This window comes from Fistularia commersonii, chromosome 21 (assembly GCF_037954325.1).
Source record: "Fistularia commersonii isolate RoL2024-O1a breed Wild chromosome 21, RoL_Fcom_v1.0, whole genome shotgun sequence".
Classification (NCBI taxonomy): Eukaryota; Metazoa; Chordata; class Actinopteri; order Syngnathiformes; family Fistulariidae; genus Fistularia; species Fistularia commersonii.
This window is the reverse complement of record NC_141304.1, coordinates 1070324-1085292: the sequence shown is the minus strand read 5'-3', so window position 1 is coordinate 1085292 and position 14969 is coordinate 1070324. Positions and strand designations below refer to the sequence as shown.

The following is a 14969-nucleotide window of genomic DNA, read 5'->3' as shown; positions in this document are numbered from 1 at the left end:
TTGGTCCACACATCAAACCACCGATGTCTTTTGCGACCTTCACCAGATGAAACTTTAATTCTTCTCGTCTTTCTTGGAGAACCTTCTACTCCGACGCCGTCACAAAATGGAACCGTCCGATGACCTTCTCCCCCGTCTTGCAGTTTTATTGTCTGCAGCTGAAGGGGGGTCGGGGGGAAGTTTGGTGCCTCCAGGTTCTCCGAGACGGCTGCTGTTGTCTCCGGTGTATTTTTAAACCCCTGTCTTTACATGGCCTTGTTATACGGCGTTTTCCTGACAGATGAACCGGAGGCCTTGACCTTCACCCAAGTCAAGTGTTTGTTCTCGGTCGGCGGCAAGAAGAGGATCATGTTCTCCCGCCGGTTGTGGCTCGCATTCTTTCCCCGGCGAAAGACGAGACCGGGGAGGCGTCGAGGGTTCCAAGGGGGGCGTCGAGGGTCCGGGGCTTTATGATCTAAATACTGAGGACTTCACACCCCACAAAATAGCTCATTATATTCAATAAAAATGTGATACTTGATCCGCGATGCTCCCTCGTATGCTTATTTGGAGGAAACACAAATATAGCTGTCTTCTCAGCAATGCTCTCAGAACTCCATGCATCCCCCTCTCCAACGCCCTCCAACCCGCCCGGGACCTTATTGTGAAACAGCCTCTGTTGTTTTGAGAACCTCCATCATCCTCTACTTACTCGCAGGAAGAAGAGTCCACAAAAGAGCCAAAAAAAGAAAAGGACAACAATCTCCGGAATCCCAAAGTGGATGAAAATTCCAAACGGGAAGAGAATTTGATAGTCCATCTGGGAGGATAATGGACAAGTTGACCGGAAGACGAGGCGACGTCTTGATTGGAAGGAGAGTCGCATCATGAAAGGAAGAGTCACGCCACAACAGCGAGAAGAACCGACAGCCGACAGCCGACAAGAGTCAAAAGCCTGATAGGAAGAAGAGTTGACAGTCTGACAGGAAGAGACAACGATCTCGACAAGAACGACAATGATCTTGACAAGAAGAACCTATGACCTCGACAGGAAGAGACAACGATCTGAACAAGAAGAGCCAACGATTTCAACAAGAAGAGCCAACAACCTCGACAAGAAGAACCAACGACCTCGTCAAGAAGAGCCAATGATCTGATCAAGAGCCACAACCTCGACAAGGAAGAGCCAACGATCTCGACAAGGGGAGCCAATAAACTCGTCAAGAAGAGCCGACGATCTCGACAGGCTCAAAGAGTCATCGTCCCTTAAACAAAGAAGAGTTGACAGTCTGACGGGAAGAAGATTCGACAGCTTGACAGGACAAGGAGCCAATAACCTGATGGGAAGAGTCGACATTGTGACAGGAAGAAAAGCCGACAACCTGACGGGTCGAAGAGTCACGTAGTAATAGGAAGAGGAGGCAACAACCTCGACAGCCTTGAAGAGTTGACGGCCTGACAGGAAGAAGAGCGAGCGACCGGACAGCAGCGCTGTCAGCCTGACCTCGTTCCTCTGGGAGGCACCACCACATCACAATTCTGATTGAGGCAAAAACCTCCATGTTTGTCCCTGATAACCCAAGGCTCCCGTTGCTCTTGTCGAATCCAGTAGCCTGGTCAAGTTCAGCACCGGGGTCTATTTTCACCGGACGCGACTCCACACGTGTCCCGAGGCGTGTAGAAAAACTGTAAGGTCAGCGGGGAGTCAGTGACATTATCGCCGGCGGCGGCAGATTTGCAGCTGTGTTAACCTACAGCTCTTTTACATCGGGGCGGCACACTGTTGACGAGCAGGTTATTCTGAAGGTTTCGGCGAACAGCTGAGGGAAACCGGCCGAGCAGATCGCCTTTCAATCCCGAAGACTCCTACTGTTGATCTCCCTAAGATCAACTGTAAGGTGTGACCTCCTTAAAGATGTAGACCTTTCCACTTATTGGCACTCAATTGGTCATTTACAGGTACTCGTGAATCAGAGAAGGAAGGCACTTCCTGAAAGTTGGGCACATGACCCCGATTCAGGGGCCTGTGAGAAATGAAATTGTAAAACAACAAAGTTTGCAGTTGCTCAGAACTTTATTGTTGCGACACGTCAGACACGAGGATCATATTGTATGACTCCTTGCGTTGTGCCTTGTAACCTGTAGGGGTCACTCTTCGGCCTCCTTACCCTTTGGACGGACAGAAGACAAAGAATGAGGAGGCGCCAATCGTGGTTTCACCGCGAACTAATTCCCGGGGGATCCAACCTACCCTGACCATCTCACGACTTCTGACCCGCAGCTTGTTGACCTGGGACTCTGCGATGTCGGCCCGCTCCTCGGCCTCCTCCAGCTCGTGCTGCACCTTCCTGTATCTGGACAGGTGGGTGTTGGCCTGCTCCTCCTGGAAAGCGTTCAGGCCTGTTAAGAGCTGCACATGTCTGATCTTTCAAAAAATCTGAGGCAACAAAAAACACTCACAGCCTCCTCTGATTGCCTCTTGTAGGACTTCATCTTCGTCTGCAGCTTGTCAACCAGATCCTGGAGCCTGGCAATGTTCTTCTTGTCTTCCTCGGCCTGAAGGTTACACACAATCCTGAGAGGAGAAGAACCTTGCACCGAACCATTTTCTCTGAAGCCTCGAGTCGATTCCCGGATCCTGATCTGTCGGGCCACTTCAGGGCGAAGAACCCAAGGGAGTACTCTGTGATAAACCAGGAACCGAGGCCTGAAATAGGTCTGAAATAGGCCTGAAATAAACTCTGGTTCCTGGAAGATCAAGGCCTGTTTTCACTGAAGGCCTTTTGTCAAGTGCACTGCCAATCACACTCTGAGAATTAGAACAAATGAAGTGCAACTGTGAGTATTTATATCTGGACTACATGGGTATGAGTACTTTGTTTTCTTCCGTAGTTGTAGTGTACAAGCACAGTTGGCACTTAAGACATCTAACAGTGATTACTGCCCTCAAGTGGCCTAAGACACCCCCTACCTCCAGCCTCCAGCACCTTGGGAGGATGCGATGTGACAATAATGACCTGTAAACTATTTTAAGTTACACAAGAGTCCGAAAAGTTCCCTCACCTGATAAGTCAGTTCCTTCACCCTCCGCTCGTACTTGCGGACCCCTTTCACCGCCTCGGCGCCACGCTTCTGCTCAGCCTCGACCTCGCCCTCCAGCTCCCTGACCTGCTCAATAAAAAGTCCAGAAATGAACACGTACCACGGGGGGGCGATGATGCGCAGTAACTTTTAAAGGGCTTGTTAAGGGGCGCAGCTGCGGGGCAAGGGTTTAACGCCCGGCCGGCAGCCTGGTCACAATTCCAGCCTCACAACAAGACATGTTGACCAAAAGAGACGAGACCCCCACCCTGGACTCCAGCTTCTGGAGCTGCTTCTTGCCGCCTTTCAAAGCCAGATTCTCCGCCTCGTCCAGACGGTGTTGCAGGTCCTTGACCGTCACCTCCAGGTTCTTCTTCATCCTCTCCAGGTGAGCGCTGGTGTCCTGCTCCTTCTTCAGCTCCTCCGCCATCATGGCCGCCTGAAATGTCATGGAAATTTGTGTGATCGGACCAGTGCGGGTTGTCATCCAAGGCCGGCCTCCCACCGCCTCGACTTCACTTCCACTCGCTCATCTAAGAATCTCCATGGCTTTAAGAGAGAAAGCAATTCTTGTCTCTGAACATACAAGTACCGCTCTCTCTGCTCCATTCAGGAGCAGGGAAGAGCAGATAACTATAAATGTCCATAACTTCTTGTGTTGTTTGGGAAACTAGAGTACAAGTATTCCAAGTACAAGTACTGGTCGTCAGAAGGTAACAAGGAGGGTGTCTTGCTCCTTCTTCAGCTCCTCCGCCATCATGGCCGCCTGAAGGAGGAGTCGGCAGGTCAGCGGGTTAGTTCGACAAAGAGGCCAAATTATTGGATCCATCTCCGTAAGGGTGGAAATGATAAGACGCCTGGTCACACTGATAGTAATAATCCGAGGGTTTTGGACACGAGTTTATGGCCTCATTCCAGCCCGCGGGTCCTTTGGGACTCTGTTGCGCCAAAAAGCTGCCATAGTGATCAGCCGACTGGCCCGAACCTTTTTATTTGAAAGAATCGAGAAAAGTCAACACGGTTACAGTTGCTCACATCAGTGATGGCTTTCTTGGCCTTCTCTTCGGCGTTCCTGGCCTCCTGGATGGCGTCCTCCACCTCCCCCTGGATTTGGATGAGGTCGGCATCCAGCTTTCTCTTGGTGTTTATCAGATTTGTGTTCTGGAAAGAAAAGGAAGATCCTCAAGATCCTGCTGTTCCTTTTTTAAATTTTGGCATCAAGCGCAGCACCTGGGAGTGCAGCAGCGTCACGCGCTCGCTGGCGTCCACCAGCTCCTGCTCGGCCACTTTGCGGCTCCTGTCCGTCTGCTCCAGAGCGGCCCTCAGCTCCTCGATCTCAGCAAGCATCAGGTTGTTCCTGCGCTCCACCATGGCCACCTGCTCCTTCATGTCCACGCAGCTTCTCAGAGCTTCGTCCAGGTGCAGCTGGGCGTCCTGGATGGGGAAGCATCCAAAACACCATTCAGATACCGCTCTCTACTTGAACTACCGGCTGTTCTGCTCTTTCAGAAGATGCACCTTGAACTGGCCCTGGACGTTCCTCAGCTGTTTCTGGGCTTCGAGGGCCTGGCGGTTGGCGTGGCTCAGCTGGATCTCCATCTCGTTGAGATCCCCCTCCATCTTCTTCTTGATCCTCAGGGCGTCGTTCCTGCTCCTGATCTCGGCGTCCAAGGTGCTCTGCATGGTTTCGATCACCCTCTGGCTGTTCCTCTTGATCTGCTCGATCTCCTCGTCCTTCTCTGCAATTTTCCTGTCCACCTCGTTCTTCACCTGGGTGAGCTCCAGCTGGATGCGGATGATCTTCGTTTCCTCGTGCTCCAGCGTGGCCTGCGGACACAAGATGGGATGACTCTGCCTCTGCGACCCAGGAGGAAGCTACAGCGCACCTCCCGCATCTCCAGCCTCACCTCCGCCTCCTCCAGGGCCGTTTGGATTTCTGCTTTCTCGTTCTCGGCGGCCTTCTTCCCCTTTTCCAGCTCGTGGATGGTCTTCCCTGATTCTCCGAGACATTCGGTCAAATCTGTGATTTCCTCTGTTGAGAATCCAAAGGGAAATAATCAAGAATCTCTTCATCACCAAAGATGGGATGAGCAGTGACCTTCTGGTTCACCGTCACCCCTAACAGGGTTTGAGTCATTGAATGAAGTATTTTAGAAATCCTGAAGGACTGACATTCTTCTGAAAACCCCATGTGAACCCTCTGCAGTACCTCCAGTGTAGTCCTAGAGGGAGACACCGCCCCTCTACCCCTGTTCTTACGTTGCAGGTTCTTGTTCTCCCTCTTCAGGGTCTCCAGCTGATCCAGAGCCTCTTCATAGGAGTTCTTCAGCTTGAACATCTCAGTGCTGAGGGACCGGGCCTCCTTCTGAGATCCCTCCAGCTCGGCCTGGCTCTCCTCGAACTTCTGCTTCCACTCGGCCAGAACCTGAACAGGCCGAGAGGAACATCAGCATCTTCTGACCCTTCCTGATAAACATCAGAACTTGAAGTTTGTAAAAAAACCGCAGACCTTGTCAAAGTTCCTCTGCTTCTTGTCGAGGTTCGCGGCCAGAGCGTTGGCTCTCTCCACGTCGATCATCAGATCTTCCACCTCGCCCTGCAGCCTCTGCTTTGTCTTCTCCAAGGAGGCGCACTTGGCGTTGACGGCCTCGATGGACTCCTCGGCGTCCTGGAGACGCTGGGCCAGCTTCTTCCTGCGAAGGCATACAAGGTAGCCTGCATGAGCGATGACTAACAGGACGAAGACCTTCGGAGGACGTTCCTTACTTTGCCTCCTCCAGCTCCTCGGTGCGCTGGATGGCGTCGGTCTCGTATTTGGTCCTCCACTGAGCCACCTCGCTGTTTGCCTTGGACATGGCGCGCTGCAGCTCCGCCTTGGCCTCCTGCTCCTCCTCGTACTGCTCCCTGAGGAGGTCGCAGTCGTGGCGGGCCGACTGGACGGCGTGGGCCAGGGCGTTCTTGGCCTATCGATGACACGACCTCGAGCGGATCAGTACCGGTAAACCACGTTGACAGACCGATTGATTAACCTCTGTGTGAACTCGCACCTTCACTTCCTCCTCCAGGTGCCTCTTCAGCTCCTCGATCTGATGAATAAATCCCTGCTTTCCTCTCGTCAGCTGAGAAACAAGAGACTCCTTCTCCTCCAGCTGGCGTCCCAACTCCCCTAAACAGAACGGAAACCAATTATCCCAACATCTCTTGACGTGGCGCAAAGCTGATGGTCAGACAACATCCTCTTTCCTGGCAGCCTACCGTTTTCGGTCGTTAGTCTGGCTCTCTGGACGTTGATGTCATTCAGCTGACGCGTTTGTTCCTCACTCTTGGACTTGAACTCACTCAGCTGATCTTCCAGGGAGCGGCAAAGTTTCTCCAGGTTCCCCTGTGGAAACAAAGGGGTAACTTCACCTCTGGTAGTTCTTACCTCCAAGGGAGACAAAACACCAAATGGAACATACCTTGGACTTGGCGAGGGCCTCCATGTTGCTAGCGAGGTCGTCGATCTCCATCTTGTATTCACATTTCTCCTTCTCCAGTTTCTGCTTGACCCTTTGCAGGTTGTCTATCTGCTCTCCCAGCTCGGCCACGCTGTCGGCCTGCTTCTTGCGGAGAGCCGCCGCCGTGGCCTCGTGCTGCAGGGTGGACTCCTCCAGGTCGCGCCGGAGCTTCTGGAACTCCGCCTCGCGCTTCTTGTTCATCTCGATCTGCACCGACGTGGCGCCTCCGGCCTCCTCCAGCCTCTCGCTGATCTCCTCCAGTTCCCTGGAGAGGTCGGACCTCTGCTTCTCCACCTTGGCCCGGGCGGCCCGTTCGGCCTCGATCTCCTCCTCCAGCTCCTCAATACGAGCCTATGGCAAAAAACGGGGGGCGCCACGAACAGAAGTGAAGTAGAAGAGTCGCGGAATTCTGTACAGGGTCAGGACATTTGCACAAACAAATGAAATGGTAATCTTCTTCCCAGGGATGCAGATGAAGGGAAAGGTGGAGAAGACAATTAGATGTTCTGGAGATAAAGTCTGCAGAACAGGTGGTTTGGACATGTACACAGGAAGGATAGTGAAAACATTGGTAGAAGAATGCCAGGGTTTGAACCGTCAGGCAGGAGGTCCAGAGGACGACCAAAGAGAAGGTATGTGGACTTCGTGAAAGAAGACGTGAAGTCAGTTGGTCTGAGAGAAGAAGATGCAGAGACCAGGGTTGGATGGAGGAGGTTGATTTGTAAGCCCAAAGGGAGCAGCCAAAAGGAAAAGGAGGAGAAGAAGATGACCTCACCTGCAGCTCCTTGATTTTCTTCTGGAGCTGAATCCCGAGTGATTGTTCATCCTCGATCTTTCCGAGGAGCTGACTGATCTCGAAGTCCCTCCTACAAAACAAGAACATCATTTATGAAATCATCTTGAAGATTGCGACCTAAGGTCTGGCTCCCACTCACTTCTTGATCTTCTCCTCGGCCTGCTGCTTGTCGTTCTCCAGGTCCATGATGGTCTCGTGGGCCAGTTTCAGATCCCCCTCCAGCTTCCTCTTTGCACGTTCCAGATCCATCCGGAGCTTCTTCTCCTGCTCCAGGGAGCCTTCCAGCTGGTTCCAGAGAAACGAAGAACACGCCAATGGGCGATTGCGGCATCACGGAGGTCGGCGGCGCTCTTCTTCGAGACCTGGAAGACTCACATCGTCCACTTGCTGTTCCAGCTTGGTCTTGGCCTTCGTCAGGGTGTTGACTTTGTCCTCCTCTGCCTGAAGGTCGTCCAGGGTCTGCTGGTGGGCCTCCTGGAGGGCTTTCTTCTCCTTGGTCAGCTTGGCGATGGTCTCGTCTTGAGAGGCCATCTCCTCCACCAGGTTTTTAACCTTCATGGACGGGAGTTTAAAGGGTTTCCGATTTTTCTTCCGGAGGGAAAAAAAAACGGTCCGACGAACGAAACACCCACCTTGTTCTCGGTGGCGTGTTTCTCCTTCTCCACTTTGGCCAGGGTGAGCTCCAAGTCATCGATGTCCTTCTTCAGCTCGGAGCACTCGTCCTCCAGCTTCCTCTTCTTGGCCGTCAGCTCGGCGTTGATCTCCTCCTCGTCCTCCAGCCTCTCGGCCGTCTCTTTGACTTTGGCCTCCAGCTGGATCTTGGCCTTGATGAGGCCCTCGCACCTTTCTTCTGCGTCCGCCAGGTTCTCGCCCTCCTGTTTTGGAGATCATAAAAGAGCCGGTTGATTCGAACATCTGAGAAGTTCTACTCCGTGAATAAAACCCGGTTTCCGATCACGCACAGACTGGATTTGTAGCTGCAGGTCGTTTTTCTCCTGCAGCAGCGAAACCATCTTCTCCTCCAGCTCCTTCTTCTTGGCCAAGGCCTTCGCCAGGTCCTCCTTGGTTTTGATGAAGTCCTCCTTCATCTGGGCCATCTCTTTCTCGATCTCGGCGCTCTTCAGGAGGGGCTTGATTCTGAAGTAGAGCTTCATCCAGGGCCACGTTTTGACGTTCATGAAGGAGCGGATGTTGTACTGGATGGAGTAAATGGCCTCCCTGAGGACGGAGGAGACACAGACCGACTCATTCTTCTTCTGTGTTGTCAAGATCAGAAGAAGGAACATCATTTATGTATTTGAAAGGAGAGGAACGATTCCCGGGTGCCGCAAACATCCTGACGGGAAACTGGATGTGAAGATCTGAAAAAAAAAAAAAAAAACGCAGGTTTTAAAGGATTTTCGATCTACGCGTCTTTAACTTTTGGAAAGGAAACAACCGGCAGGTTCACGTGATGAGAAGATTCTCCCGTTCCATGGGTTCAGGTTGTGGATGAGGAGCATCCTGCGTCTCCCTGGATCTCATTAGGATTGACATCCTGCTGAACTGCATAAAATATTAGTCTGACTTGGCCACTTTGAAGCAAAACTACAAGAGCGATCCGATCATCTGTATTTTCAGTTTTTCTTTTTAGACTAGATTAGACTGTGACTCCATGGAAATTAGCAAATTGTCCACATTCAGGGACTAAATGTTTTGTGTGCTTGCTCTTCCGGTGACTCCGGGTTTCGTGATTTCACGAGAATACGAAATCAGAGCGTGAGACTTGAGTCGGGAAAGTAAAAAACAGGTTATCCTCGACCAATCATTCAGTCATCATCTGGTCGTGGGGGGCTGGAGCCTCTCCGGAGGGCCGGGCTTCACCACGGATTGACCACAAGGCCATGACGAAGAGACATACAAGTCTTCACCCTCTCGTTCAGAGACAGCCTAGGAGCGTTGAAGATCTCCAGTGACCATCCTGCATGTCTCTGGACTGTGAGAAGAACCTGGAGAACCCTGAGGAACTCCTCCCAGGCACAGGGAGAACATGGAGACTCCAAACAGGAAGGCCTCCCTGTGGGAATCCAACCAGAGACCTCCTTGCTGTGAGGACAAAGCACTCACCGCTGTGCCACAGTGCCTCCCATAGATAATTTAAATATGCTATTTCCTATAAATTGTTGTCTGCAGGACCAAGACTGGTGAGGAACCAGGTCCACGGACACTGAAAAGGAAGCTAAAGCAGAAACTGAACAAGTCAGGCTTCACAGGTACATCTGGGAGAAGGGCACAGCACCTCCTCTCCATCATCTTGGCGAACTCTCGTCTCATGAGGTAACCTCTGCAGAGGGCCTGGGTCATGGTCACCAGCTCCACCAGCTTCTCATCCCTCATCTCCTCCAGCAAACCCAGCAGACCAGCCTTGAAGAAGACCTGCCAATGGAAGTACGGGTGTTCCTCAACCCACCAGTCGAGACACGGTTCACGGAGAACTTTACTCCATGACCGTCGGGATCGACGCTCACCTTAGTGTGGCCAAATCTGTACTGGGACTTTTCCACATTTATAGATTCCAGGAGCTTCTCCGAGGCCTTCTTGTTGTCGATGAACTGACCCTCTGGGATGACGCTGGCATTCAGTACTTTGTACCTGACAAGAAATGAATCCCTGTCAGAAACGCCCCTGGAGTTCCCCTGGAACCTGGAGTTCCGTCAGCAGCCACCTCTGCTTGAAGTCTCCGTAGAGGATCCTGCTGGGGAAGCCCTTCCTGCAGATCCTGATGCCTTCCAGCACGCCGTTGCAGCGCAGCTGGTGGATGACCAGGTGGTTCTCCATGAGGCCTGGAGTTTAGTCATCAAATTAGGGTGGAGTGAAGGTGCGGACTTCCTGACACTTTCATCCAGGACCACAAAAACCTCCGTACCTGGAGTCTTGGATTCGTTGGGAATCAAACAGCGCACAAAGTGTGGGTGAGTGCTCCTCAGGTTGGTCATCAGCTTTCCCAGGTTTTCCTGAAGATTGGCAGGAGACAGTTTGGTCACTGCAGTTTTCCAAATGTCCCAAGATGTTTCAGCAAAATATTGTGCGCTTAAGACAAGCACAGGACTCTTTTACTTCCTGACACCTGAATCGGCATCAGACTGAGAAACTGCCCCGACCGTCTTCGATCCTGAACTGAGACACGTTCTGCAGCTACAACCAGGACATCTATGAGTTAACAAAGCACTGCAGTCTATCCATCTGCCCACGACTGGCAGGAGAGGACAGTGGAGAGAGGAGGTATGTTACCCTGAAGAGGGCCGACACCGTCTGGAAGGAACCGCCCTTCTTCTTGGCCTTCTTTCCACCAATGGCCTCTGGAAAGCATTTACAGATAACTGTCACAGTTTCATAGTTATCTGACACTTTATATAGAAGTTTACAGTGAAGGGTTGGATACAGTCCCTCTCGGTGTCCTTCAGAGGGACAAATAAATTACCCGAAAATAAGGTGCTATGGTGTCATGGTGTTAGATGACTTTTGTCTGTGGTGCCATTCTCTGAAGTTACCATTGAAAGCTGAACCTTGTCTTATAGTGCGGACAGAGTTTGGACTGAGTTTGGACTTTGGTCTACCTTCGGAGGCGTGGGATACAAAGAGGAAGGCCAGCAGCTTGACCGAGGACTTCTGGTAGAGCTGAACCACCGAGTCGTTCAGGGGGTCCTTGTTCTTGTCCAGCCAGCCGTTGACGTTGTAGTCCACAGTGCCGGCGTAGTGGATCAGAGAGAAGTGAGCCTCGGCTTTGCCTTTGGTGGCCTTTGGCTTCTGGAAGGGTGCGCTTTTGCCGAGGTGCTGGTCGTAGAGCTTGTTCTTGAAGGTGATGTCTGTGGCCTTGGGGAACATGCACTCCTCTTCAAGGATGGAGAAGATGCCCATCGGCTGTCCGAGAAACCCCGGTTAGTCACTGGAAGAAGTCCAGAACCCCGAGGACGGTGGCCTTGCTTCTGAAAATGCGCCTCACCTTCTCAATCAGCTCGATGCAGGCGGCCAAGTCCATGCCAAAGTCGATGAACTCCCACTCGATCCCTTCTTTCTTGTACTCTTCCTGCTCCAGGACGAACATGTGGTGGTTGAAGAACTGCTGCAGCTTCTCGTTGGTGAAGTTGATGCACAGCTGCTCCAGGCTGTTGAACTTGGCGTGAAGAAAGACATGGGGTTATTTAGCTTCGATCCCCTGCTTTAGGACACTCGGACCAGCGGCATCCGCGGGTCTACTTACATCGAAAATTTCAAACCCGGCGATGTCCAGGACGCCGATGAAGTAGCTTCGGGCCTGTTTGGTGTCCAGCATCTCATTGATTCTGAAGACCATCCAGAAGAACATCTTCTCGTAGACCGACTTGGTTAAAGCCATGACGGCATTGTGGACCTGGAGTTTAAACACGTCCAGTCAGATGTATGTTTACTCTCACCCACTTGAAGTCTGGTATCATTTGCAGGACGTACCTGTGGCACAGTTTGACCTTTGACCACCATTTCATTGCCGACCTTGACTCTGGGGTAACACAGGGCCTTGAGCATGTCGGCAGAGTTGAGCCCCATCAAGTAGGCGATTTTATCAGCCACTGAGGACAACAGGGGTTTGACCAAAAATAAATCACAACATGCAATGGAGGTTGATATAAACCCCTTGACTGTTCCATCCTACTTTGCAGGAGTTAGAGGCAGATACAAAGGTAAAACATCTCCATAATTTACCCTCGGTGCCGTCGGGCTCTGCCTGCTCCTCCCGCTGCTTCTGCTTGAACTTCATGTTCCCGTGATGCATCACAGCTCCGGTCAGCTTGTAAATGCCGATCTTCTCCTCGGCGGTGAAGCCCAGGATGTCGATGGCCGTCTGCAGCAAAGACAACGCGGGTATGTTTGAATACCGTACATTTATAGCATCACTGTGAATTTGGGAACTGGCTTGATCGGTTTATTGATTCCCAGTGTTGCCTCTGATGGTCTAAACACCAGGTACCAGGTAGGTCCGATTTTTTGTTTGGAATATCCTTGGGGTTAGGGTATGTACATGTACAGCAAAGGTATTGATAGACTCACATCGGTGGCGATGAATTCTTCAACGTCATTGATACTCTTGACGGTGATTTCCCCCTGGCTGATCATGGGGTAGTCGTAGGGGTTGGTGGTGATCAGGAGAGCCTCTGTGGAAGGAAGAGACCAAATCACGGACATGTAAACCGGAGTATTCTAACACGATGACCTGTCCGGGAGCAGTGTCGTCCGCTGATCGGTCACCTAGCAACTCGGGCTTGTGGCCCGTCGCCAGCTGGTAGAAGATGTGGTAGCTCCTCTCGGCGGACAGCTGGAAGGTGACCCTTGACTTCTCCAGCAGATCTGCAGGCGCAGGGCAGCGAGGAGGTGAGCGCTTGGCCCGAACAAAGAGCACAACATTTACAACGTCGAGTTCTTACATGTTTCGATATCGGCCGAGGCCAACTTTCCAGTTGTCCCGAAGTGGATCCTGATAAATTTACCCTGCAGGAAGAGGCTGCTGTCAAAGTACCTCCATTTACATCTTGTTCTCTTAACACACACGTAAGAAAGAACTACGCAAGAATCAAAGAGCTAACTCACGAAGCGGGACGAGTTGTCGTTCCTCACTGTCTTGGCGTTACCGTAGGCCTCCAGCAGGGGGTTGGCTGCGATGATTTGATCCTCCAGCGACCCCTGCAGGTCAGACGGATTCAGTCAGCCTCACGGTGCAGAACTTTCTTCGACTCCAGTCGGGACATCGTCACTCGCGGTGTCTCACCTGCATCTTCCCAGGAACAGGCTCGGTTTTCTTGCCCCCGGCCACCGCGATTGTCGCAAAGTACTGGATGACACGCTTGGTGTTGACGGTCTTTCCCGCACCGGATTCTCCGCTGGCGCACACATTTATTATTTCAATGTTTTCAGAGGTTCGTCCGACATCAGAGTGAGATTTCATTTGAACCCGAGGCGTCACAAAGCGCCAACAAGAAGCGTCACGTTTACACCGCTGGTTATCGATATCAGCGATTATTAAGCAACTCGACGAAGTCAAGACTTGGACAGAAACAAGGAATTCAAAATTGAGTTTTCAAGATGACGTTGAAAACGGATTCCAGATATTGCGGTGACATTTGTGTGACGGTGACTCGTGACACTTCTCGTTTGGAAAGACTTACGTGATCAGGATGGACTGATTCTCGCGATCTGTTGAGAGGATGAAGCATTAACTCCGTTAAAACTCCGGCTGGCCGAGAACACTTTGCGGAAGATCTCCAGATGATTTTGAAGCAGGTGGTACCTTGGAGCATGAACTGGTAGGCGTTGTCAGAGATGGAGAAGATGTGGGGCGGAGCCTCCACCCTCTTCTTGCCCCTGTAGCCCGCCACCACCACCGCGTCGTACACCGGGAGCCACTTGTAGGGGTTGACGGTGACGCAGAACAACCCGGAGTAGGTCTGGTTCAACAAGAATAGATGTCAGGGAAAAACTTGGAGTTGTCAAAAAAAAAAAAAAAAAACAGATGGAGGATCTGAGGTCTTACGTAGATCATCCAGGCCGCATAGCGCTCTTTGAGGTTATACAGCACGGCGGGCTCGCTGAGGTGGGTCATCATGGCCATGTCCTCGATCTTGTCGAACTTGGGGGGGTTCATGGGGAAGATCTCATCGTCCTTCACGGTGAGGGTCTGCCCCGGAGTAAAGCATCAGTGGTCATCTTCTGCTGCCGCGTCCTCACCGCACCGGCCGCGTCGTTGCTCTTTCCTCACCTTACCACCCTTGGTTTCCACGGTGGCTTTGCCGGCGTCCTTCTTCACCAGCTTCCCCTTGACGTACACCTCGGTGGGTTCGGCCACAAAGTACGCCGTCTTGGCGTCAAAGGGGGTGTTCTGAGCCTCCAGCCTCTCCTTCTCCGGCTTCCGGAGGTAAATGGCCGCCGGGCCGAAGCACTCCATCTCCGGGTCGGACCGACTCATGGTTCTCTGGATAGAAGGAAGGGAAAGGAAAGACAGGGATTCGAACCCGAAGAGGACTGAAATGGAACAAGTGCGGTATTAAAACAAGCAGTGGCGATAAATGTATTTTCACAGGACTTATTTGTACTTCACCTTCTGTTGCCAGTCGATGAGGTTGTTGCACGGATACTAAAGAGATAAAGACCGAGTTAGTCGGACACATGGAGTCTTTCTTCGTAAGAGGACAAGAGGTAGAAACTCCAGGCGTCCTGGTGGAGACTCACCTTGGTCGGCCTCCCCTCGGTTCAAGAACTCCTGAAGAGCCGGGGAGGGGCGGGGAGTCTGCTTTTATGCTGGTACCTCGGACCCCGCCAGGAGGAACGGCCCTCCTGTTTAGGCTCGTGAGCTTATCTTGGGAGAATGGTATCTGCATGGCTTCCCCCTCTCATCATCACATCTGCTGTCATCTTATCCTCCACCGCAAGAGATAATAGATCAGGCAGTATATTCACCAAACAAACACAATGGAGGGTGCGATGACGACTCTCTTCAAGACCGAGCGGAATAGTTAAAGCAACATGTATGCTCGATGGAGGAGTGATTAAGTCAATTAAGAAGAATCGTAAAGGTATCAGAACATCTCAACGCGTGGGTGGTCCAGTCC

The 14969-nt window shown here is 51.9% G+C and overlaps 1 protein-coding gene across 1 annotated transcript; it reads right to left on the bottom strand.

The window, feature by feature from the left end:
* Positions 1–2034: 2034 nt before the first annotated feature.
* LOC147221899 (myosin heavy chain, fast skeletal muscle-like) lies at positions 2035–14740 on the bottom strand. Its single transcript, XM_086167700.1, has 41 exons — positions 14590–14740; positions 14459–14494; positions 14120–14332; positions 13895–14038; positions 13652–13808; positions 13530–13557; positions 13133–13244; positions 12955–13047; positions 12792–12855; positions 12616–12714; positions 12418–12521; positions 12073–12211; positions 11821–11939; positions 11594–11743; positions 11336–11506; positions 10950–11253; positions 10624–10691; positions 10259–10346; positions 10058–10175; positions 9861–9984; positions 9632–9768; positions 8316–8571; positions 7986–8228; positions 7729–7905; positions 7493–7638; positions 7333–7423; positions 6519–6908; positions 6316–6442; positions 6108–6226; positions 5827–6023; positions 5570–5753; positions 5320–5485; positions 4968–5092; positions 4579–4887; positions 4291–4494; positions 4096–4221; positions 3329–3499; positions 3043–3147; positions 2440–2535; positions 2231–2362; positions 2035–2148 (listed from the first exon to the last, which is right to left on the bottom strand). Exons 3-41 carry the CDS (start codon positions 14324–14326, stop codon positions 2128–2130), a joined length of 5811 nt encoding a protein of 1936 aa, XP_086023826.1. The 5' UTR covers positions 14327–14332; positions 14459–14494; positions 14590–14740; the 3' UTR covers positions 2035–2127.
* Between the last annotated feature and the right edge of the window lie 229 nt (positions 14741–14969).